This window comes from Nomascus leucogenys, chromosome 22a (genome assembly GCF_006542625.1).
Source record: "Nomascus leucogenys isolate Asia chromosome 22a, Asia_NLE_v1, whole genome shotgun sequence".
NCBI classification, from domain to species: domain Eukaryota; kingdom Metazoa; phylum Chordata; class Mammalia; order Primates; family Hylobatidae; genus Nomascus; species Nomascus leucogenys.
In genome coordinates, this window is record NC_044402.1 from 89,483,628 (window position 1) to 89,511,465 (window position 27,838).

Sequence of the window (27,838 nt, forward strand, 5' to 3'; positions counted from 1 at the left end):
CAACATTAAGAAACTATCATGTAAGTAAATAGGGTCAGGTCAGTATAGTTGCTTTTATAATAGATATAGCAAATGTAATAGATGTAGATAGAATTTATTTTGATTCTTAGAACTTTTCTCAGAAATTGAATCCTCATTGCATGATATCAGGTACATAGATTAAATAATATTGGACGAATTGTAGCTTTATATATTTCTACTTAATCATTTACTAATTTGTATTCTTCATTTCAAAATTTGTCTTCCAACAGATTTTGGTCTCCTCAAAGTCATGGTTGTGTCTTAGTCTACTTTACATGCTCAGCAAAGCACATGAAAGCATGCAATGAATTTTTAAAATGTATTACTTTCCATTAATATATTAAGAAATAATGCTTTTTACTGGGCAATTGTGTAGGATGAATATGAATTTAACAACTATCTCTAAAATGTAGAAAAAAAGAAGAATGAGTTCTAGTTTATTTCTCCTTTCATATATATTATCCTTTAATCTGATTATAAAAATAATATGTGTTCATAGTAGGAAATTTTGAAAATAGAAGAAATATAAAAAAAAACCCTAAATATCCCAGTCAACACCCCAGAGATAACCACTGTTAATGTTCTGGCATTCTTAGTTTTCCACCATCTACATGCACTTTGAGTATCTAATCAATGCCTCATTATCTTACTCTTAAATTTCGTTTTCATTTTTAAGTTTAAGAATGACATTAAGATGAATATCTTTGTTTATAAATGTGTGCATGGTATCTCTGATTAATACCTTATGATATGTTTTTAGAAGTTAAATTTGTGGACTAAAGACATTTTAAGTTTTTTAGCCCATATCACCAAATTGTACTATTAAAGATACAATCTACTCATATCCTTCCAATACTATCCTGACAAAACTTCATGAAGTGAAACGATGGACTTAAGGGCAGAACTAATAATAACTCAGTCACACTTGTAAATCCTAATGTTGAAGCAGCAAATACTCTGGAAGTCAGGAATAAACTGAGAATCCAAAAGAATGAAAAGGCTCTCCAGAAGCAGGAGGCAGTTCTATAGGGTAAGATCAAGATAGAAACACTAGGGACTAACAGCCAACCTACACAAAGCCTAGGACAAGAAAGAATCAACATATATGGGCTTCAAAGTAAAACAGGCTTATTTCTGCATGTTCACATCCACTAACTTCTACAGTCTATTTAAAAAAATAGAAAAATAATAAAATTTAACCATGTAAGAGCTATAATAAAAGATATTTTTCAAAATGCTGAAATAATTTGAATTGTTTAGAAAGGGTACATGAATTTGTGTCCAATAAACAAAGGACTTTATGATGCTGAAACAACGCTCCTTCTAGAACAAGACTAGAAGAACAAATAAAAAGAGAGGACAAATTATTTCAGTCAGAATGAGAAAAATGGAATAGCCTGCTAAGAATAGTTGTGAAATTTCCATCCTAAGAGACCTATAAGCAAAATGCACTTTATACTTGCTTTGTATGTAGGAGAATAGAATTCTCTGATACCTGTCTTACCTAAATTGTAGGCTTTTTGATATATGACTGTTTTGTTGCTGCACAATATTTAAAAGGGATTAAGTGTTCAATTGTAGGTTTCTGATAATAAATTCCCTAATGATTCTATAGATTTCTTATTTTGGATATAAGCCACAAATGTAAATATTTGTTTCTACTGTTTGTATTAATACGGGCTTTGAATGAGTTAATTTGTATGGAACAATGGTTTGTCTAAAGTTTTACTAAATTTAATTTTCATATCCACTGAGAAACATAAAGTTCATGTACTCAGATCCAGATGTGCATTACAATTACTTATCATTTAATACCATGTGGACATACTTTGTAGAATGTCATTACCATGGAAGCAGTTACAGTGTTTTTCTCACATTTGCATCATCTATACCATTTGCCTCACAGCCATATAAAAAAGGTTCAGTAATTATGTTGGAGTTAACATGAATTAATGAATGAATCAATCAATCAATGAGTTGTAAATAAATATCAAAATGGATACAAACCAAGAACAAATTGCATTTTTATAACATTGCTTTGCTCTTGTGTTTCTGATGATACCTGATGACAAATGAAAACAAGTCATGAAGATAGTGGCTGCTATATTGGCAGCTGCTTTGAGTATATTCTTCACCCAGCTCTCCCACACTACCTTTGGAGAAAGGCAGCAAATGACACAGCCTACCAGTTATCTCTCTAAGTCGGGTAACTGCTAACTGAATTAAACTGATTATTTCATGGCAGTACTCATTGTTAGGATTTTTTGTTGTTTCATAGATTGATCTGTCTCTCTATCTGTCTATCCATGCATCCATGCATCCATGCATCCATCCATCTATCTTTCACCTATGTGTCAAGTTTGTTCAAGGCCTATACCAATCTGCTAAGTTTCAATTTATTTTCGTTTTCACAATAAATTAAATGTGAGACAGCATTTGCAGCCCTTCTCCTTTGACATACATTCATATCTAATTTATTCCAAATGAGACAAATTTATGATATTTCCCTCTGAATCAAAATGTGTAAAACTGGCCAGGATCTCCCCTTGATAGCATCACTCTTATTTATCATGAAGGTGTAGCATTGCTTTATCTGTTATCTGATAAATCATTTTATTAAAGTTCCACTGTGTGCAAAAGTAAACAAAATTTATGGAAATTGGGACCAGTGACAGTTTCCACTCCCTTGATCCCTGTGCTCATCTCATTTGGATACAATTGAAGCAAATGCCATAATTTTCAAGATAACCAAAAAACAGAGAGCACTCTCAGGCAAAAAGAACTATCTTCGCTTCATAGGATTACCTTATTGATGGCAAGTGACCAAGCTGACCAGCTATACTCGGGTAATGGATGCAGCCTACCCTGTTTTCAAGTGTAAAGCTTGTGTCCAGAATTAGATTTTAAGCTCTCTGAAGGTGAAGGAGGGGAGAGGAGTGGAAGAAATATCTATTTGGTAAAATGTTCAATTAATTCTGGATCTTTACTTCCCAACCAATGAGAGAGGGGCTATAGGCCCATTGAAGTCAAGTTGACATTCTTCATTCCTTCCTTCCTTCCTTCCCTCACTTTCTTCCTTCCTCCTTCCCTTCCTCCTATCTTTTCTTTCTTCCATCAAATGTGTATTGTACTTCTAATAGGTGCAAAGTATGTACTATGCAATGATAAATGCAAAGAATAAAAGGTTAATAAGACATTGTCAATCCCTAAAGATGTCACAACTTTCTGGCAGAAACAGATATACAAAGAGAAATTAACCATAAAGTGAATGGTTAGAGGCATCTGTCCTTTGGAAACACAGTAGCTGAACTGTGCTCATATACTTGTCACAATGTATTTGTATGTTACTTTGTACTTTTCAAAAGCTTTCAAACGTTCCAGAGCACAGTTCTGTGTGGATAGCATTGGACATAGCTCTGCTTATGAAAAAGAAACTATGCAAAGTAACACTTACCTTTCTTCCTCTACCTGTAAAAAGAAAAGAGTAAATGTGTTATTTTATGAAGAAACAATTATTGAGAATCTGCTAAATATTTACTTTCAATAATAGATTTCTTCTGGAGTCAGAATTACAGTGATAGTGATAACACTATCAGCAGAAAGCAGAATTCAAAAGGTTTTGGATCAATACTTCCATAAAAGGCAAAAAAATCCATCTTTTTGGAAAATTCTAACATGATATTAATATTCTTCACAACATTTATATGACATTTAAAGTTCATTAAATTATTAAATTAGCTATTAAAGCTATAATGAATTATCTTTCATCAATATTCTCTATTTTTGCTTTTTATAATTTATGAGCAAGGCTGTTCATTCATATGGTTCAAAAGCAAAAATGTATTAAAAGTATACAATTATACACTAAAAAATGTCATTCCATCTGGTCCTATTTTCACTATTTCCACTTTACCCCCACCCCCACAGGAGGCCACTATTATTGGTTTCTCGTATGTTGTTCTCAAGTTTAGTTTGGCATATTTAAGAAAATTATTATAGACTCATTTTTCTACTTTTTCCATACTGTTCTTCACTTGTCTGTATATCACATAGATCATTAAATCTTACAGATCTTTACTCATCAGTATATAGTTTCTTTATTGTTTTTCTTAATTTTTTTATAAGATTCCACTGTATTAATCTAATGCAATCTATTTAACTAATTTTGACCTTTACCCATTAGGGACATTTGGATTGTTTCTAATCTTTCGTTATCGCTAGGATGTACTTTATCATCTAACCAGGACAATTTTAAGAATGAAAGTGAAAGTTATTGTTTATTATGCCAAGAAAATTGACATAATTTGGGGTTTTCCTGGGCAAGCTAGAATGGAGGTCATGCTGGCTATTAAAAATAATATTGTAATGAGTAATTGTTACATATATGCTACATGCAAGTATATTTGTAAGATAAATTCCCCAATATCCTTTTAGAGTTGAAAGGTATAGGCATTGGTAACTTGATAGATATTACCAATATCCTTTCATAGAAATTATACCATTTTACACTCCACAAATAATGGACACATTTCCCCACAGGCAATATGCAGTGATACCCAGTATGCTATCAAACATTTTAATTTTGGCCAACCTGATAGGTAAAACATGATAGCTCAGTATAGTTTTCATTCACATTTATTTTATTATGAGAAAATTTGACAGTTTTGTCATATATTGAAAAATCATTTGTATATCCTTGTTTGAATGACAAGCAAATTTCCCTTGCCTATATTTTTATTAGGTTATTGATATTTTAATTATTTATATCTAGTATTTCTTTATATGTAAAGAATATTAATTCTTTGTGAATTGAGTTGCAAACATTTCTACTTTGCTCATTTTTTGTGTCACACAAATGTTTATTATTTTTGTACATTTTTATGCCTTCTGGGCTTTGAGTCAGAATTCATAAAGTCATATATTGTAAAAGACTATAAAGAAATTATCCTATGTTGTCTTTGAAATCATTATGATTTAATTTTTCTCATTTAAATCATTGCTTTATTTAGAATTTGTGCTAGTGTAGAATATATTTTTATTATTCAACTTCATTTTTTTCCAGATGATTGCCTAGCCATTCCAACAAGGTTTATGAAACAATTCTTCTTTTTTCCACTGCTAAGATGCCATCTTTATTGTATTCAATCTGACCATGTATATTTCGATCTACTTCAAGATTTTATTTTATTCATGTATCTACATCACATTTTTTAAACTAATGAATCCTTTTAAAAATCTTGTAGGGGTAGTCATCCTTAATTGCTCTTATTCTTAAGGATTAGCCTGATTATTCTTTCTTGTTTAGTCTATGAAAACCTTAATTTACAATATGTTGAATTCTCAAAGAAAGTGTGCTGTGTTTATATTGGGATCAAGTTAAAATCACTAATTAACTTATGGAGAATTTAGGTGAGTGTAATGTTTAGTCGTTCTAACCAAGAACATAATAGGACATTCCGTTTTTTAAATACTTAGTTTGAATTAGCAGTATTTAAAAATTTTCATCAGATCTCATACATTTTGTGTTAAGTTTATCCTTAAGCATCTGTTGCTATTACAAATGAGGAATTTTTATTCCTGTTATTTCTTCTATGATGTAATTGTTTATACATAGTAAATCTATTAATTTCTGCTTGTTAATTTTGCACTCTCATGTCTTACTAAATTCTTTTATTTTTTGTAGTTTTTTTTTACTCAATTTAATAGGCTTGTAAGCATACAATTGTATTTTCTGCAAATGGATAGTTTTTGCTCCTCTTTTTAGATTTTTGAAACCTCTGATTTCTTTTTTTAATGTCAAATTATTTATTCAGGCACATTCAGTACTGTTAAATGGTAATGGTGATAATGGATACTCATTCTATCTTTGTGTTTAGTAGGGATGCTTTTAGTATTAAGCATAATGAAACTTTTAAGTTGAGATGTAAATATTGTATTATGTTAACATCATTTATTACCAAGTTAGTAACTATCTATCAAAAGTATTTACTGATCATTGTCAAATACTTTTAGTTTAATTATGAAAGAATTCATATACTTTCTCTTCATAGATCTGTTAAGATAATCATTTTTATTAATAGCTTCCTTAATAGTCAATTATTTTGCACTTGTGGAATAATCTCCACTTTTTCATGACTAATTATTCTTAATATGCTAATAGACTTAATATTTTATTTAGAATTGTAAAAAAGTTTATAAGATCAGTTCATAGATTTTTGTGTGTGTCATTGTTACTACTTTTGCTGTAAATAATATACTTCCTTCATAGCAAAACTTTGAAAGTTTGCTGTCTCTTTCAATGTTCAAGAAGAGGATTTAAAAGCATTAAAACCATCTGATTTCTTTTTAAGATCTTTTAGTTGTTTGACACAACTGTGAAAACACCTGGACTTGCTGCTTTGGGAATCTAGCTGCTTTACAAATTTCTCTGTTTCTTCTAAGAAAATTCATGTTCTAAGATTTTCTCTTTCTACCAGGGCTAGTCTTAGTAAATTACATTGTCTTAGAAAATTATTCATTTCATATTGGTTTTCAAATTTATGAAGATACAGTTGAATAAAGGGACCTCTTAATGATTCTTTCATGTTGTTTTACTTTCGTTAGGTAATTTTATCATTTTTTGCTTTAGGTTAGATCTTTTGGCTGGGTTTTTATAGGACCATGTTTTGGATTTACATATTATTTCTACTATATTTCAGTTTTCTCACTTTTCAACTGCTGTTTTTGTCTTTACAATTTTTTTCTTCCACTTACTTTCAGTTTATTTTGTTGATTCTTTTTAACTTTTTGAGAAAGATGCTAAATGCACATACTTTTATTCTTTCTTTTTATTTATATAAGCATAGAGGTATGATTTTTCATTAAAATTTTAAAAATAAAGTGTTTCACTGTGTTTTCAAGTATCTTTGGTGTGTTAGAACTTCTTATGTTTAAAAAGATTTATATATTAGTTCTATCAATTATATTCCATATTCTGTTAAATTATGTTAACATTCTTTTACATTACTCATAGAACTATATTTGTTTAGACAGTTTCTATTAGTTCCACTAAAATGAGAAATGATAAAATTGACAGTGTTTCTTTTTCCTTACATGCCCCTCAGGTTTTCTTCTAGCATTCAATTTTAACAAGGAAATGTTCTTTTTAGCACTTATTTTTGTAGTGTTAAATGTGCCACTACTTTGTTCATGTGATTTGTCAGGTTTGAATGATATTATTTGACTTTTACCTTTAAAGATGAGGAATTACCAAACTCACTCTAGTTCATACTTTCTTTTGCCTCTCCCCTTTTCATTATATGTTTTATAATTATTTCTGCATTGTCAGAAACTATAATATTTACAATCCCATCTGTCACCCTAACTTACACTTTTGTTTTAGCCTTTTTCTACAGTTAAATATAATAAATGCTCACATAAGTTCTTTGACAGTTTCCTCAATTAACTCTTGGTTGCCTTGCATTTAGCCAATGGTAGCTTCCCTGAGAAATTTATAGAAACAATAACCCCAGAGAAATGTTTTTTCTGTAGCTTTTATATTTGAAGGAGAGAATGGATTTATATTTAACTTTAATTAACCATATTCTCTCCTTAAGAAATATGTATATATTGCTCCACTGTCTTCTGACACTAGATACTGTGGAGAAATTTGTGACCAGTCTTAATAAATTTCCCTTGAGAAATAATCTGTTCTTATTCTTTGACATTCTAAAGAAGTATTTATTTAAATTTAAAGTTTAATGACTTTATTAAGTTACACATGTCTCTGTTAACTCTTTTAGGTCAATTTTTCAGACATGTGGTTGCCATTTCAATATTGACATTAAAGTTTCATTTTACTTCATAAAATTTTTCTTGTATTATATTGTTATTTGTTCTACTCAATTATATTAATTTTTTCTTTGGGTGCCCATCTTCAGGGTTATCCCTTACTTGCCTTCTACATCTATTATTTTTTAACTCTTTAAAAATTGTAATTCATTATTTTCCTATTCTCATGGCCCTTGCTTTATTTTGTGTAATATCAACTCTCCTTATGATCCCTCGTATTTCATCTTCATTTCTTTGTGATGATTTGATTTTCCTTCTATTTCTTTTCTGACCATTACTTTTTTCTGCTTTATAGCCTTCTTTCTTAAAGAGAATTACTTTATTAAGTTTTTTTTGTTTTTTTTTTTGGTTCACGATAAAATGATAGGTCAGAATTTTCACATGGTCTATAGCAATATATTTTCTGGTGTGTTCTTTATCTCGTAAACTTAGCTGAACTCAACCACTTTTTATCTTATGGCATCTGTGTATAATGCGATTGCCAGCTCCTAGACCAACTATTTGAAGGAGACTGTACATTTTGGTGTGTTTTCTGATATTTGCCACCATTGTTCCCATTTGCTATTCACTTATCCCCACCGATTTAATTTTACTTTATTCCTGGGCTTCTTTGATGATTGTATTTGCTTTTGGTAGCTCTTATATTCTTGGTTTTAATTCTTTCTTTTATATGTTTCTTATTACATTACTGAAAAGTGAGTGTAAGTATTTATCCAAGACACATTGTTTCTGTTCAAGAAGCAGAGAAAAGGTAAGTTGCTATCTATTTCCATGTACATACTGTTGAAACCTTTATTGTATTTGCTGTTATTTGCAATGAAATTTTGAAAAAAAAAATAAAGCCTTGACATTGTCTTGACAATGATGAATTAGAAGTCTCATGACTGCTAACACGAATAACCTGAAGGTTTAATATTGCTCTTACCTTGTTTATTAAAACATACAAATATAAGCATGTTTCCCTAACATGTATCTTTAAAATATGTACTCATACTGAAATACATAATATCTGTTAAACACAGAAACTTTTTTTCTTCAAAGAAGTTTTAAAAGTTTTACTTTATATTATATTTTCTCCTGGAAATCTATTTCATTCTTTACCTAGCCAACATGAAAAGCATTCTGCATTTAAGAGCCAATGTAATACAGTGCTGTGGCACTAAATTACATTAGGAATATGTATTCCATTCACTAGGACAAAGTTGGCATCATTGTAGATAAATGTGTTTTCTAGATCTTCTCTCAGGCATTAATGGACTTAAAGGGAAACTGAAAAATAACTTGGAGGCACTCATCATGCATCTGGTAACAAATGACCATCTTAAGTGATTCAAGAAATTCTCAGATTAGACATAACCACCAAAATTCAGCCCAAATGCTTCAGATATTTAAGAAGACAGGAAATTACTGTCTGCCTCTATCTAACTTTAGATAAAGTGAGTAAGCGAAATCATTAATCATTAACCCCAAAAGCCACCGAAAAAGCTGCTTCATTATTCTCTTGAGTTGCTGAACGCTGAAAGTGAAAAACACTGCAACTATAAAGGTGAGTAACTGGATCAATTATGAGTTGGCCCTAAACATTCTTACCAAAATTTGTATTGCCACCTCCAGGTGTTTGTGAACAGACAGGACAGCATTCCCCAGGGGGCGTTACAGGGTCGGCACAGTCCAGCACATCCTGGCATTCTATCTTGTCACAGAGAATGGCTCCATTGTCACAGACACAGATCTGACAAGGGGCAGGTTTCCAAATGTCCCTGTTTAAGTACATCTGGCCATTCTGAGTGCAGGCTATTTCTTCACCATATCCTTCTAAAATAAGAAGAAAAGAAAGAAGAGGTTAGTAATCTGAAATTATGGAATTGAGAAAATAAAAGGTGAGCCATCTTGTGGATTCTAAAAAATTCTGGACTAAGAAGTAACCTTCCAAGGAGCCAAACACAGATGAACTGATTTCATTTCATAACAAAATAATATGTAATTCACCATGAAATAATGATAATGTATCCTTGCATGATAGGGGAAGAAATAAAAGTGATACAATGGAGGCATATTTTTTAACCAGATAATGCTTCCTTCAAGATTTTATTCTTGAAGGTATGAATGATGAAACATGAGAATATCAATAAAGAGGGACAAAAGAGAACCATCTGAAAATGGGGAGAAAATGAATAGTTCAAAGGAGAATATATAATTTGAATGTTTGGTGAACCCTATTATGACTTGCAACTCACTGGAAACTTTAGTAAATTCCACAACAGGAGACAGTAGGTTTTCATGTACCATAGAAAAAAATTTCAAAAAAGAAAAAGGTATATGTTTTTATTAAAATTATTTTTAAATGTACAGTAAAAAAGTATAACCATGTCCCATTTCATGGAGTAGAATTCCATTTTATATCCTAAATTGATGGTGTTTACTCAACTGTGGCAGAAATACAAAACTTACGCAGATAATGAGTTAATTATGTTTGCATCAAAATTAATTAAGGAAAACCATAGCCAAAATAATACAGTGAGTTAATATATATTTGTCTAGTGCTTTTCTACATTTACATTACAATTTAAGAAAGTTTGGGAAAATACACACACATATATATGTGTGTGTGTGTGTGTGTACACATATTGCACAAGAGCAGTTCTATTATACATTTACTAACAAGTAAACACATATATTACATCATTAACTTTGTGATTTTATAAGAAATACTATAGAATTTTAAAACATAATGTGGATCAAATCATCCTTGCTTAAATACATCAAGAACTTCCCAACTACTTAAATTTAAAACTTCCTTATAAAGGCTAAAGACCTTCTTTCCCATTTCTTGCACAACTTGACCACTTTTGCCCAGCACTACCTCTCCTTCCTTCATCCCAGGCCCACATGGCTATCTATCATTACTGACTTCAATGTCATCTCTCCGCGAAATTCTTTTCTGACTACCCTGCAAAAATTAGACTTCCTTTACCCAATTGATATTTTTCAGAGACCTTTTCAAAGAACTCATTCACTCAGCCATTCATTCATTTATTCATTCATTCATTGTGTATTATATGCTAGGTAATTGAAGAGATACTAAAATGTGAACCAATAGGCAAAAATCACTGCCCTCAGGAAGTTTATTAGAATGAGTATTACTTTTTTATTTTTGTTTATCTCCCTCACTAGAGAAAAACTAGATGAAGGTAAGGACTAGGCATCTTGTTCATCACTGTATTTCTTTTCTTTTTTTTTTTTTTTCTTTTTTAAAATGGAGTTTTGTTCTTGTCGCCCAGGCTGGAGTCCAATGGCGCGATCTCAGCTCATTGCAACCTCCGCTTCCTGGGTTCAAGCAATTCTCCTGCCTCAGCCTTCCAAGTAGCTGGGATTACTGGCACCCGCCACCATACCCAGTGAATTTTTGTATTAGTGGAGACGGGGTTTTGCTATGTTTGCCAGGCTGGTCTCCTGACCTCAAGTGATCCACCCGCCTCAGCCTCCCAAAGTGCTGGGATTACAGGTGTGAACCAGTGTGCCCGGCCTCATCATTGTATTTCTAAAGCTTGATGCTATACCTTTCATAGAACAGCCATTTAATAAATACTTGTCTACTGGATGGATATAATGAATGAATCTAAACTATGATAAACTAGTTTAATTGCACAGCGTGAACTTTGTACTTCATAAAAAGATGTTTTAATGTAGTTGTAATCAGTTTATGAAAGATATTATCATGTGGCATATAAATATATTCAAATGATAATGCAAAGTTACATATGAAAATTATTTTAGTTTACAATACAGATATTAATACAAAAATCTGCTTTATATAATTTTTATTTGTCAATTATACCTTAATAAAGCTGGAATAAAAACATTTTTCTCACTGTCCTGTGGAATACTTTGCTTTATATATTTAGTCTTTCACCACAGATATTTAGCAAATGGAAAATTGCTTTCAGAGAGTAACACTACTGCATCCTAATGGTTTGTGTGCTGTTTTATAAGATGAGGACTAAGTTTCTAATCTGTTTTATCTTCATTAAAAGACTTGTATCACATAATACATATCTAATCAACAAAACAGTATTAGCTCTATGTCCATAGTGCTATTATAGTCATTTAAAACCAAGGGGAAAATAGAAATTATGTTTTAATATGCTTTTCTGCAAGATTATTTTGAAAAAATGAGAAATGTATTTATCAAATAAACAGTGTGACTTTTAGATGAAATATCACTTTAACACAGTGTAATTCCATGAAGAACATTTCCAAAGACACAATCTGTATAAAAATGGGCTTATGTCCATAGTTCACTGAACAATTCCATTAAGTGGATAACTTAAGAGTAACTTTGCTCATTAAGTTTTATGATTGAGAAGGAAATATCCACTTACAAATGTTAAATGCTATTACCTGAAAATGAGATACTACTTCAATTAGCTTGTTTCTCTCATTACACACTCTTGGGTGGGGGTGCTGGGAGTTAAGTGCATATGTGCCTAGTACTAATTGTGCAAAATATTGAAAGCACATGTGGCTCGGTGTAGTGGCTCACACCTACAATCCCAGCACGTTGGGAGGCCAAGGTGGGAGGATTGCTTGAGGCCAAGAGTTCAAGACCAGCCTGGGCAATATAGTGAGATACTATCTCTGCAAAAATTTAAAAGTTAGCCAGGCATAGTGGCACGTGCCTGTAGCTCCAGCTGCTCTGAAGGTGAGGTAGGAGGATGATTTTAGCTCAGGAGTTCTAGGCTGCAGTGAGCTATGGGCACGCTATGCTACTGCACTCCAGCTTGAGCAACAGAGTGAGATCCTGACTCACAAAAAGAAAAGACAAGAAGGAAGCACATGTGTTCCTTTCTGTCCTCAAAATATATTATTGTGGAGTATTATATATATTATATATGTTACACATATAACAATACATGTATGTTTTATATATATAACATTGTGGAGTGCTATATTTGTTATATAATAAATGAATATAATAAATTTATTATATAATTTTAATTATATAATATGTTTGTTTATTGTATAAATCTTGAAGGAGCCATAGAAAACAGGATAAGTTATCCCCTGAAGATTTATAAAATGAATTATTATAACAAAATACGTTATTATTGGATAGATATTATATATGAGGATATATATTGCTGATGGAATAATTAGATATTTGGAAGCAGAGAATATAAAAAACAAAAACAAGATGACACGTAATAATGTCAATTAAATATTAAAATATGTGAGGGACTCTTCAAGGAGTAGCTTATCTTGTTCCTTGTGGCTCCTTTAGGGTTGGAATAAAAAGACACATTGTCTCAGTCTTGTGTTAACACCTAGAAGAGCAGTTTCTTTCTGAAAGTTTAAGACAACACAACTTCAACTCAAGGGGCAAAGAAGTGGGCCACTGAATTATTTTCTTTAAATGATAATGTTAAAGGTTAGTTTTATACTCTGAGTCATCATGGGTTCCTTTCTCCTGAGAATTTATAATTAAATTTAAGATGATGTGGAAAGTTGGTTGGAATGCTTTTAAATAGCAAGGAGATGAAAAACCACATTCACTGTTAAACTTTGTCTTCTCTTCACTCAGACAAGAATCCATACACATCACAGAGGGCTCAAAAACTCAGTGAACTCTCATTGCTCATGTCTGAATGAAAGACATGTACAAAGAAACAGTGGGTAGAAAATACAGGGTGTCTTGCAGTTTTCGCGGATCTACATGGTAGTTGTACACCATATGATTAAGTTGTCCCTTCTCTTTTCTACACAGACATTTACTTAAACACAAAGAAAAGTAAAATAGAAAGCAAAATTGCAGCCAATTTGTTGAAAAATATTGCAGTAAAGTTGTCATAATAGAATTATTTTATAAATGACAATACAGTATAAAATAACAAAAATTTTCAAATGACATTCTGAGAAATTCAATTCTGTCCTCCTGATTTCTCTATCCAAATCATAAAATTAACCCAAGCTGATGTCCAAAGCTTAGATTCAAGGCCCAGGAATAAAAAAGAAAATAAAAATAAAAAAATGTTTCTTAAAATACCTGGATACTGGGGCCGGTCGGGGGTAGGGTGGGGTTGGAGGAGGGAGAGCATTAGTAAAAATTAGAAAAAAATAGCTAATGCATGCTGGGCTTAATACCTAGGTGATGGGTTGATAGGTGCAGCAAACCACAATGGCACACATTTACCTATGTAACAAACCTGCACATCCTGCACATAAACCCTGGAACTTAAAATAAAAATAAAATTTAAATTTAAAAATTGGATAAACAAATATTTTTATATAATCTAAAAAAGAACGCCAAAACTATAATTTTGTATTACTTGTAGTTTTTGCTGTTTAACTTTCCTAAAATTGATTAGGACTCGTAGAAATCTGATAATATCATCACTGTTTTGTAATTTTCATGGTGTTTTAACTTCCAAAATTTTTATCTCCCAACCTACAAGATTCTTTTACCCTCACCAAATGTTCTCTTCTCATAAATCTCAAGTGCTTTTAAATTTAGTTGTAAGAATTCAGTTCTTAATCACTAGATGGCAGACCAAATCCACCATCTTATTATAACAATTAGAAAGTAAATTATCACAATTGCAGCTTGCCAACTATATGTTATGCCCTGCGTCCACATTTTTTCATACAATTATACTTGTGGGAAAAAAAAAAAAAAAGCCTGCATAGAAATGGCCATATTGAAACCTTGGACTGGCCAAGAGAGACGATTGTATTTGCATATTAAATTATTGGAGTCTACTTAAAGGCTTTGAAAAATATATGAAATAAAAGTCCCTAAAATTATGTTAGATATTCTCTAGCCATTAACTAAAGTTCTTCCAAGCAGAAATAATACACAGCACACACGTGTTATAAAAATTTTAAATCTCTTATTCAGACAAAGGTTTGTGCTGATCATTTTCCCCTGTGAGCTGTGAGACTGTGAGCTCCTTGACAGCCAGAACTGTGTTTACCTCAGCAACCTTCACATTTAATGTTATATAATCCGTCTTTGATAAATGTATGTGTAGCATCGATGAATGCAGATGTGAATGAGGAAAGTAAGGAACTAGTTCATTGATATGCCTATTAAAAAGATAAGCACTTTTAGCTCTCTTTCCTCCTTCCCTAATCTTTCCAGAGAGGATGTGCTCTTAGGAACTCTTTTTTGAATGAAAGGGAGTGGTCACTTGGTGGTTCTTACCAGGTGTGTCCCTGACATTCAGGCCTCTGTGTGACCAGAAAGGAAGAAGACTGTGTCAGTCACAACAGTTCATATTTTAGAACAAGCTTCAGAAAGCTACAGCAACCCTTCAGCCTTCCTGACCCAGCTGATTTAGGTCCCTTTTGGGATTGTGAAGACTGGGCTACCATTACTTAAAGTTTCTCTGACTGTAAAGGTCTTTGAGGGACTATAATCATGACACTGTCAGCTGGTGGCCTCATGAAGTGGAGAGAGAATGCCTTGTGAGACAAAGGAGGAGGTAATAAAGCAGCCCACGTGTCAGTCTGGATGCCACAGATGCTGCCTTTGGTAATGCACAGCAGAGCGTGGGCTGCTGGATGGGGTTCCAGAGAACCTACCAACGAAATCCTTCTCTTCCTTCTGCCCTAGGGCACTGTTTATCATTAGAAGGGGAAGACGAAGAGGGACAGCATTCAATTCCTTCTTTAGACCCTGCAGAGGAGATGCCAAAAATTCCAAATTCCTCATCTTGGTTTCCTTAAACAACTCCCAAATTTTAAAAGTTAAATACATATGAAGCCACCAGGGATAGTTGAGGGGGATCTATTACATATTTTGACAATTTTTTTCTATCTCAGCCTCAAGATCTATGGGATGGTGGGAGGATAAGTATGTACAGGGCAGGCCTATGGGGTTTTACATCTTCTGTTCTTCAATCCACTACAAAGACTTTTACTTTCTAGTGAGCCCCGCAAGCTTAAATCTGGTTTTAAGATAGTTATCCAAATTATTACTTTTTCTGTGCCCTGCTCCTCTGTTTCCTTGTACCAACTGAACAAGAGTAGGCATTCAATAATTATTTGAGCTGAGTTAAATTTCTGTTCCACTAAGGACAATCATGTTTTATATTCTAAAGCAATATAATGACAATTTTGAAAATTTTCCTTGAAATCTGAAAAATTAAAAAGGAGACAACTCATAGAAAGCTTCATTTCAATGCATTTCAGTGAGCATATGAATTTTAAAAATTTGATAAACTGTCTGTGAAGGTGGTTGGTTTCTTCCGTGCAACCATTAAATGTTTTCCAATCTCATAAGCAAAGTTTTTTCAGTTAACTAGTAAAACTGCTATTTTTACTTTACTTAAAATGGAAAAAATAGAAAGGAAAAACTCTCATATTAGGTACTACTTAAGTTTTTTTCCATGTATCATTGGGAAATCTAAATGACTGTGGCCAAAATGTGAAACTAAAACTACACATACTGCACATGCAATGCTCATCTACAATTCTGTCTGGAAGAGCAGATTTCAGTCTGCTAATGCATTTGACATAGATTTTTTTTTTTCCCACATACCTCAAACTACTAAATAGCTGCAAAACACCACAAAGAGAATTGAGCCAACTCTATAATCTATACACTAGAAATTTCAGCAGTAATTTTTATAGCCAACCTTAGTTCTAATCTTAAATATTAATCCTCAGTGAATAAGTCTGGTACAGAGCTATACCAAATGTGTCTGCCTACCTAAATACATGAAAAACTTGTAATTGTTCTGAATGATGTCTACTTAATCTCTCCTAGCCTAATACTGCTTGAGATAAACAGGAGAGCCAAAAATCTGCTTAGCTGTTTCTCTTTCAAAGGAGAAGTAAATATTCAGTAATATATCGTATCCACATTCCAGATTTCCTTCATCTCCTTCCAGTCTTAGCTCAAGTGTTACCTACTCTGGTCACCTTACCAAAAAAATTGCACATGACTACACACACATACAACCATAACACTCTCAATTCACTAATTCTTACTTTTTTTTCTTTTAATGTAGTAATCACTTTCAAGCCTACTATATATTGAATTTATTATGTTTATTGTTTGTCACCCCATGGTAGAATTATAGCTCTGTGAGAACACATATAATTTATTTTGCTTCCTTTGTTGATATATCCTGATATCCTAGAATAGTGTCAGGATCATAGTAAATGCTCAAGAAGTATTTGTTGAATTAATTTATTGAATATTAGTTGTTTGCTTAAGAAGCTTTATATGGTAAAGTCATTTCGTAATATTCTTTTGTATATAAAAAGGGATTTTTATATCTAAAGTCAATTGTTAAGAATACCAAGTAAGAGATCTAGGCCACATTGAATACAAAATGATATGCTTCAACCCTGGGCTATTACCTGATTTTTAGAGAAGCGCCATTTTAGCTGCTTATTTAAATGTGGGCCAAACCTACTAGACTTTAAAACACCATGAATTATAGGAATATGATGTATTATCCTTTATTCCAGACATTATATCCTAAGAAGAGCATATATTTTTACTCATTTTTGTAACTGAAAATAATTATTATTGTATATTAAGAGAATATTCATTATTGTATACTCAGTGAGTATAAAATTAAATATTTTACATAAAACATTTTAGAATCAATTTAACTCTGTATTTTATTATGTCTTTGCAGCTGCATTTTGCCTTCTTTTTCAATTTTCCCTGATACAGAAGAATATTTAGGGCCTCTAGAGAAAATCCAGACATTGTAGTCAGCTTATTTCTTCCAACTCATTCTTTATTCTCTGCCCTTGCCTTGAGCAAGTTGAAATTTCTTTTACAATCCACCAAACATTCCACAGTTCTCAATGGCTCTTTGATCCCATTCATTTCACTCCCAAGGATTCTAAAATATTTTGAAGAAAATTTCTAATAGGAATTTAAAGGGATGTCTCTTTCTGCATTATTCCCTCTGGAGCTCAGTTCTGGAGGCATGGGGTCAAGGGAGACTAGTGCTGTCATCCCGAAGGCCAATTTCTAATTTTATCCTCTTGGAAATATCTAGTGACCTGAATTAGTATTCAGTTTTGTTCTGCTTTACGTAGATTTAATTTACATCTATTTTCTAGCTATTAAAAATATAAGTGATTTTGCTGAACAACAAAACTAAAACTAGATTTTACTCTTCTTTCTGGCATTCCTTTCCAAGTCACTTCCAGATAATAGAATATTTAAATAAAACTATAATTGTTATTTCACAACCGAAATTCATCTCTTAATCTTCATATTTAGTTTATCCCTTATAATGTGGATAATTGTATGGAAGCCAATTTATTTATTGCATGTTTAAGATCAAAACTCAATATGCTCTGAATCTCAAAACCAGCCAAATGCCATATAGTCATACTTGGTATGAGAAAGAGAGTTGTTGCCTTTACTGGAAAGTTATATCAATAACTTTTTAGATGCACAGCAAAGCTCTTCATTGGGTAATTTCTCTACTTGTAGGGAGAACAAAAGACAAGAAAAGCAAACAGACAAGGAGGATGAAAAGAGGAAGGAGGGAAAGGGGTAGACGAAGGAGGATGAGACAATCATCTTCTTTCCATATAACTTTACTACATCAGGAAGGAGGTTTTACAAGTTTCTTTAGAAAACAACAGAATTAACCTGAAGATACTTCTTTATCCTATTAGGGAAAATACAAAGAATGAATCGGAGATTTTTCACCTACAAATCCATGTGCTTCTAAGGAGAAGTTGCTATTTTCCTTAATAAGTAAACATGGGCAAACTTTATTAGAATTTCAAAAGTTTTAGATTATTACTTAATGTTATTCATTCAGTTTTTAAAATTCTGAATTTTATCATTATTGTATAATTCATATTTTAATTTATTTAAACGTGGTGACTATGAATAAAATATCTATAAAGGAAAATAATACTCTTGTCATTTTCTTTAAATACATGTGGAAAGATTTAAAGTTTCTAAAATCTTTCAATAATTTGCTTAATTCCAAGTAACTACAGAATACTTATTTCTTGCTAATACAGTCATTAGCACATGCTGAGATCAGAGGAGAAAAATGTATAACATTTCTTAAACTAAGGAGTATAAAATTTAGTTTGGACAAAAGATTAACTAAGTTGTATACTAGTCAACTTGTTATTACTAAATTAATAAATGAAAAGTGTGCCTCAATTTTTCTACTTGTTAACATATAGAAAAAGATAAAATATGAGCTTTTACTTTTGCGGAAAAGAAATATTTAAAGATGTCATAAATAAGTTTGCTTTAAAGTGTGTTTGAAAGCTCATCCTAAATTTGTCAGTCTGGAAAAAGGAATAGAGGCATTAGTTAATCCATTTAATCGATAGTTATTTATCTAGCAAATAATAACAATTTTATTAAATACTTGTTTAGTACAAAAGCAAACTTTGGATCAGAGAATAAGACATTTGGAGTTCAATTTTCTTGCCAAAAACAACCAAAACATACAGAAGCTGCAAAAGATAATGAATTTTTTGTAGAATAATTTTGCTCATATGTGTATTTCACTAGTGCATTCTGGAAAAATTACATACACACTGAAATTTCATAAACTCATTCTATTTTTTCATTTCTCTAACCTATGTGTATCCTGGGGCCTGTTGAATTATTGGTCCTTATCTTGGAAATCTTCCTCTGTGTTTTGAGAGGTTTTGTCTAATGCTGTTTATTTTCATGAATTACAACTAAGTCTGGAGAACATCAACCTGAGGATTTCCTAGAATCCAAAACAAAAAAAACAACCTTCAATCATTATGGAAATATAAAATTCTGTTTATAAAAGCAAACTTCAAATTAGTAAGGGTGAACAGAATACAGAATAACATTACATTCACTTTTGAGTACATCATCTATTGATTCTCTTTTGGTGTCCTATTTGATAATGAAACATATTTTAAACCCTTAGACACCAAGACAGTCTGGATACATAGCAGAGAGAAAGTGGAAATCCATAAATGCAAATCATTCAATGATCCCTCAGAATATACCAGCCATAATAATGGCTAAGGCCACAGTTTTGAGATCCTCTGTGTGAGTTTCAGTCCTCCCTGTATGTTTTAGTCTTCCAACACCTTTGGCATTAAGAATGTGTTCAAATAATAAAATAAATACATTTATTCTTGAAGCAAACATCAAAATAACATAATGTATGCATTTTGATAATATTGTTTATTTATTCAACAAATATTTATCTGTTATTTTGCCAAGCACTGGGAATACAGTTAAAGTAATGAATTCCTCTCTACCTTTAAGGAGTTTACAGACTACTGAGAGAACCAGTGCAGTAACAGATTATTAGAACATAATTCTTTAAATATAAAATTATAGGCAAACTTTGGTTGTTGTGGGAACATGTAGGAAGGGCATATCATCTAGGCTGGAGGTCAGAGAAGTCAAAAGAGTTCTGGGATTTGAGTTCTTTAACTTCCTTATTTCCTTTCTTTAATTTATTGTTTTGGGGGTTGCTTTTTTTTCAAGTGAGAAAATTAAAATCCAAAGCAGTTTTTTCCAAAAATTCATTTCCAAGGTGTATAATATTGTTACTCCTGGCTCTTTGCTGGTAATTGGCAACAGATTCCTTCTCTCTATGAACTGGCCAGGATGGATCTGAAAGAGACCAGGTACTCCCTCTCAACCATGACTCTGATTTTAACTTCTTTACCATCTCTTCCTTTGCCTGGGAGTAAAACAACAGCACTCTTGTTTCTAAACCAACTGGTATGTCCATGGGAAGGTACCTTGGAGGAGGGGTGGGGCTCTTGTGGTGGTGCGGGCCAGCAGTCCAGAAGCCAAGACAGTGGTGCACAGCAACACGGCAGGAACCATTTGTTGCCGATGACTAACTCATTCTAGCCACACCGGGACAAACTATAAAAGCATTTTTCAGGAGAATGGCGTGAACCTGGGAAGCAGAGCTTGCAGTGAGCCGAAATTGCGCCACGGCACTCCAGCCTGGGTGACAGAGCGAGACTCGGTCTCAAAAAAAAAAAAAAAAAAAAAGGCATTTTTCTAGGTCCAATTACACAGTCTTTCTTCAATTGTAGATACAGAATTCTGGATTATTGAGTTTTCACATTATAGGAAGTCAAAAATTAGTATAATGTCTAGTTTGAAAGAAGCTGACTTTTGTAATTTAGAAAACACTGTGAAGTAAGATATTAAATACCCGTACTAAAAGCTTATTTTATTTATACTTAGCACATCCACTTATACTCATTTTCATAGATTACTTAAGTATTTATTGAGTCTACTTACTGTATGCCTGAATATATCCCATGGAAGAAAGATACAAAAGTTAAAGACACACAAACTACTCCAGAGGAGCTTAGAGGAAAGTTAATAAAATCACTCTTTTAACAAATATTTACTAAGAACATTCAAAATGTAAAGTATCTTCTATCCAGTTGTTTCTTCAATGACCACAATTAGTTGAGGTAGCAAATAGTTTATATAAGATACTAGGTTTGAGAATTACAAATAAGAAATCTGAAAAGATGGTATCACTATAAGCTGAAATTATCTGAGAAGGGATGAATAGAAGTGGGTTCTTAAGCAGGCCTTGAAAAATAGAAGGTATTTGAGATGGTGGGGGTAAGGAAAACTCTGCCTGGGAAAAAGGCAGGGAACCACCTAAAACAGGAATAGAGAGGGAGGAAAACATGTCATATACATAGCTTCAGGAGGGGATGGTTTAATTTATCGAAAAAAGGAGGTGATGAGAATACTTGGTACAAGTGATACCTCTTCCACTAGGAAAGTTTTAATGACATGCCCACATGGAATTTGGTCATTCTCTTCTCTTGCCCTCCTCTCACCTTATCCGTACACCTGGCAAATACCTGCAACATTCTATTACACTTATTGGTTTGTTTGCATGTAAACTCTACTGGGCTGTACCTTTCTTGAGAATGAAAAATATTTAATTTCTCTCTATATCATGAGTGTATTAAAGTACCTGATACATGAAATGCTTGCTGAATAAATGAATAAAGGTAATAAATAAAAGAATATATAAGAAGCTTTCAGGAATATTACCGTAACTACTTAATTAAAGATAAATCAGAAATAAATGAGACCAAAGGCCACTAGTGGAAAATGTTATACTGGAGTTAGGAGAAACAGTAGTTATGAGAAGAGAGGTAAAGCCACGAGACACTAGGTAGAAAATACGAAGGGTTTGATGAAGTTTGGGTGGGATAAAGTATTTAATTAATTTATTTTTTTTTGAGATGGAGTTTCGCTGTTGTTGCCCAGGCTGGAGTGCAATGGCACAATCTTGGCTCACCACAACCTCCGCCTCCCGGGTTCAAGTGATTCTCCCACCTCAGCCTCCTGAGTAGCTGGGATTACAGGCATGTGCCATCACGCCCAGCTAATTTTGTATTTTTAGTAGAGACAAGGTTTCACCATGTTGGTCAGGCTGGTCTCGAACTGCTGACCTCAAGTGATCCACCCACCTCAGCCTCCCAAAGTGCTGGGATTACAGGCATGAGCCACCACGCCAGGCCTAAAAATTTTTAAAGATAATTTCAGAGTCTCAGAAATGAATGGAGGAAGAAATATCTACTGGGTACTTTGGGTTAAATTGTGTCCTGCTAAAAGAAATACTGAATTCCTAATCCTCTGTACTTCAGAATGCGACATTATTTGTAAATAAGGTAACTGAAGATGACCTAATTAGTTAAGATGAGGTCATACTGGAATATGATGGGCCCTTAATCCAATATGACTGGTGTCCTTATAAGGAAGGAAGAGGGGAATAGACACAGAGACTCAGATACTCATTTCTGTTGTCATAAGCCACCCAGTTTGTGGTACTTTGTTATCAAGCACCCCTAGGAAAGTAACACAGGTGTATGGTCTAGACATCGAATGAAATAAAAGTTTTGGAGAGATAAACAAATTTTATTTTAAAAATTCTAAACTTTATTCAAGGCATGTTGGAGTGAATCTTAAGGAAGAATAACCCAGTAGAAATATTAATGACAGCTATTAATTGTGTTCTAAGAGTTATGCTAAGTGCCTGATAAAAATTTTCCACGTAGTCCTAACAACCATCCTGGTAGAGGCTTGGAGTCAATCATGATCACCAAGCTAGTGAGTGGCAGAGCCAATATTTAAAAAAATATACGCCCATAACTATTATACATTGTGTTAGACAGCCAGACTGCTATGTCAGAGAAAAGATAAGGGGATGGCACATTTACATGTACAAAAGTCTTAAGTCACACTCTAAATGTGGATTTTGAATAAGAGAGTGAAAAAGTGACAAATAGAGCTGTGAAGAATGAAGAGCAAGAGAAGCCTGGGTTAAAGAAAAAACAGGTAAAGCATGGTTTGCCTTAGAGATGAGAAAAGGAAGCGATTAAGAAGGGTGTTTTAAAAGAAAATGTGTGAGAACGAGAAGCAATTAAAATATACTAAGATTGTGAACCCCATTCTTTCTATTCATTTCCCAACTCTAAATGGTGGAAATTTCATTTCCTGGTGTTCCGCCTGTGTAGCCACCAAATGTTACCATGCTAATATCCGGTGAAATTTCCCCTGGCTTTCCTGAGGCCTCACAGGATATTGATGGGGGAAAGACTATCTCCATGACATGAATAAGTCTTCCAGGTATTTTAATGAGTAGGGATAGTAAATGATTGCATACCAACTATCATTTAGTTCTGTTTAGATTAGTTTATAGGGCGCAGGAAATGAAATTTTTCCCCAGAAATATTCAGCTTGCATTATATAAACATGACTCCATTCAGCAAACAGAATGCACTATGCTTGCTATTTCATTTAAACTAAACAAGGGATGATAAAAAAGTCATTGAGGAAAAATTCAATAAAATTCAACATTATAAAATACAATTTAAAGAAAACTATCAACTGCTGCTTTTTAAATAACATTACATTCATGTTTTCATTTTCTTTCATTTTTCTGAAGTCTGAACTAGTATTTTAAGAAGTTCTTAACTGTTTTCCTTTTTTTTTTTTTAATTTAATCTTTGCTATAGATTTGAAAATGGAATCTTCCTCCCAGGACCAAATTATAACTTCAATTTTTTCCTGTTTAGTAACGGTCAGGTTAGTCACAATAGATTCGACTGGCAATAAGCATTAGAAATAAAAGCAAATAATGAAATAAATGTAATTGCTCATTTTGTTTTATAGTAATAAAAGCATATGATCTAATAAAAAAATTCTAAGTATGATCCATTTGCATACTGATTTAATGGAAGATAACTGAGTGAATCTGGATATTCTTACAGTGTTAATGGAATAGCAATGACAAAATTATTTAATGGAATTTTACGGGCTAAATATCAAGTATAAAGAACTATGGGATTTATTATGAACTCAACCAAACTTTTCATGACTGGACCATATTATCAAATGAGATGACAAGATGTGCTAGATACGAAAAGAAACTCAAGGTATGTACCCACCAATAGAAACCTCTCTGATGTTGTAGAGGTTCAACCATAAGGGAATAAGGCCATTCACAGTATCTGAATTGGTAAATAGAACAGTTAAGTAGATTTAGAGGCATTATTTTATGTCCAGCTACATTTACCAATGACTTCCCTGGGAATTAGGAATTCTAAGGCATAGACAAAATTATTCTGCATATCCACACCAAATTGCAAATACAGCAGTATTCACATACGGTTGACTCTTGAGTAACACAGGTTTGAACTGCATGGGTCCACTTATAAAGGGATTTCCTCCCACCTCTGCCACCCCTAGACAAACCCATTCTCTTCCTCCTCCTTTTCGGCCTACTCAAAATGAAGACAATAAGAATGACTACATTTATGATGATCCACATCCACTTAATGAATCATAAATATATTTTCCGTTCCTTATGATTTTCTTAAGAACATCTTCCTTTTTCTAGCTTCATTTATTGTCTAAGAATACAGTATATAATACAAACAACATATAAAATACATGTTAATCATCTGTTTATGTTACAGGTAAGGTTTCCAGTCAACAGTAGACTATTAGTAGTTAATTTTGGGGGGAGTTGAAAGTTGTATGTGGATTTTCCACTGCACAGGTTATTGGCACCCATAACCCCCATATTGTTTGAGAGACAACTGTATTCAACATGATTCTTCCTCATCTCATAAAATTAAGAGATAGTTGGTTATTTCTTATGGGACCCAGACTTTGGATTCCTTTAACTGTAGATGGATAGGTGAAGAGTTTAGTCAAAACTTACAGGAGTATGAAATCTGCAACAATAACCCTCTCCCAGCCATGACTTTACACTACTTTATACCAGCCTACATATGATAAATTACAAACTCCATTATATATGTTCTAAAGTTTTCAAAAATTTAAAAATTGATTTTTACACAGGAACTATGTTACACTTAAATTTATTAGAGATTAATTTCACTTAATCATTCAGCTTGTTCATCTTAAGATTTAAATATTAGAAATATTAGTAAAGGAAAAAACCAGTATGATAAAGTAGCAAAATGCATATTACCTAAAAGTCAGTATATGTGGATTCTTTCCAATGGTAATATTTTGTGTAATGAGAAGAGTTTATGGAAATTTTCTTTAAGTTATGATCATTAAACCCAAAGTAATATTTTTATTTTAAAATGTTAATATCTAGTGTTTATTATCAAAAGAAATTATTTCTTTTTCTTAAAGTTATTAAAAAATAAGTTTTTTATTTCTTTTCATAGTGCTAAACAAGAATGAATTTCAAGAAAAGTGAAATGGCACTTAGAGCACATCAAGTGGAACATTCTGCAGAATTTCTTAAGAGGAAAGAGGAAATAAGCTCTTTGGCTTCTAAAACTCAGGAAGAATAAATTAGGTATTTTTAGTAAAGCATGTAAGTCAAATTTAATTTCCCCTACAGAGGTAGCATTATAATAATAAAATGCATTCCAAACCAAGGGACTAATAACAGCGTAACAAAAATGGCTACATTTAGTAAATGAAATATATGCAGTCCAGTGTGCCATGTAGGGGATTTGAAGTGGTCTTGGCAGGGTGAGGAAACAGATTGGGGTCTCCAAAGAAATATCCACAGAAATACTGCACTGCATGGAATGCTAAGGCCATGAGCAGAGACAATAGTTTTCCATCCAACAAATACTGAGTACCTATTATGTGCCATTTCTTCTTTAGGTGCCAAAACTGAACAAAACAAACAAACTCCAAGTAGCTATATCCTAATTAGGAAGACAATCAGATAACCAAGGAACTGAAGTGCATAACAATAAGCAACTTACAGAAATAAATTCAGAGTGCTAAGGGAGTGTGTACAAGCATTGCTTAGCCATTGTAGGGGGATTGGGATACCTTTTCTTGTGGAAGTGATGTACGAACTGAGAATTGAGAAAGAAGTAGAATTTATCCAGAAACGATTTGTAATTCAATACAGTTAAAAGGCAGGGAAGGAGAAGAGAAAAAAAAAAAAGGAAAGCAAAATTTAGTGGTTAAAAAGGGACATGGCTGGAAAAATGGCAGCATCAGGTGTCTGGACCACAGATTTCTGATGGCCTTCAGTCTTCTTTCTTTGGCTTCATCTTCAGAGTGAGTAGGATCTTGCCAACCCAAATCAAAAGAATGAGAAGAAATGGAGGAAGAGAAAGCAAATTTGCAGCTCTAACTAACAGCTTTTCAGATGTATTTTGGCTCTTAATCTACTCACTGGAAACCCTTAAGAGGCAAAACGATGCATGAGGAATGGAAATTGAGGAGTTCAGAAAACCTAGGCTTTTTTATTTATTTTGCTTTTTCACACCAACACTGAAGATTACTTGCTATGTAACATTTGACAAATTACAATTTTTTTGATTGTCATTTATTTTCACCTAAAAAATAGGGATAATATACCTCTTCCCAAGGTTGTTCTGAGAATCAAATAGATGTGAGAGTGCTTTGAAAAATAAGTATGTGTTATTTAGACACAAACCATTATTATTTAGCACAGAGGTTCCCAGATTTCTCTTGCCTGATTCAAATCCATTTACATGCGTATCAAATGTAGAGTCATGCTCACCTCTCTCCTCCTTATAGGGCCTATCAGAATCTGGAGTAGGATGATGCAGGAGAGAAAAATCTACATTATATTGACAAAAATCCATTTATATAAGGCTATGATCACAGTGAAGGAGTGCTGCTTCTTCCACAAAACGCCCTGAGGTCAAGCCTGTCTATATAAATAAGATCATAAAACAGAAGTGCACTCAGATTTCAAGAACAGAAATGGTAAGAGTAGGAAAGAGGGCAAGATAAATTTTTCTGAGTAAGCATACGATACTGCACAAATCCACTGCAGCAATTAGTTGAGCCTATTAATGCCACAGTACCTGATCTAGCTGCCCACAGCAATACACCTGCATTTAATGGAATCACAGCTGGAAGGCTTTTGAAACTAATTATAGGGCACCTTGACAAGAGGCATTTTAAGCCATTGAAGTATGTTTTGTGACTTCTGCCAATATAACCCATACATACCTTGCTAGTTATGTTTGTAAAAAGTAGGTGGCATTTTGCTTGCATAATTGGGAGGCAAATCCCAGTAATTATCTTTCCAAGCCATCCAAAGCTTCAGGTTATTTTTGTGACCATATATTTATGATCTTTCAGTTCTTCTGTAATTCAAATATTTTATCCAAAGTCAGTTCCATAAAAATTATATGTAGTTTGTGATTTTAAATGCTGTGTATCCCTCATATCGAAGAGTTTGTTGTTTTTTATTTTTTTCTTTTTAATTTCAGCCTTGATTTTCTTTTAAGTTGGTGCTCCTCAAACCTGGCTTTGCATCAGAATCACTCAGAGAATTTTTTAAAATACGGATTCCTAGACCCTACTTCTGGTGACTCTGATTTTGTTTTGAAACTGGAAACTTGTATTTTTTAGAAGTATCTCTAGTATTTTGATGCCAGATTCAGAAATAATTACTATTGTTCTCACAATAAGCACTCCAATGATGTGCAACAAGAAAACTGTTGTTCT

At 32.8% G+C, this 27,838-nt stretch overlaps 1 protein-coding gene across 1 annotated transcript in view; it reads right to left on the minus strand.

The window, feature by feature from the left end:
• COL5A2 (collagen type V alpha 2 chain) overlaps positions 1–27,838 on the minus strand; it is a 149,365-nt gene that overhangs the window by 68,171 nt on the left and 53,356 nt on the right. Inside the window, exons 2-3 of the mRNA XM_030802717.1 lie at positions 9,442–9,666; positions 3,476–3,489 (exon numbers count right to left, since the gene is read on the minus strand). Of these exons, the coding sequence (XP_030658577.1) occupies positions 3,476–3,489; positions 9,442–9,666 (239 nt within the window). The remainder of the gene's footprint in view (positions 1–3,475; positions 3,490–9,441; positions 9,667–27,838) is intronic.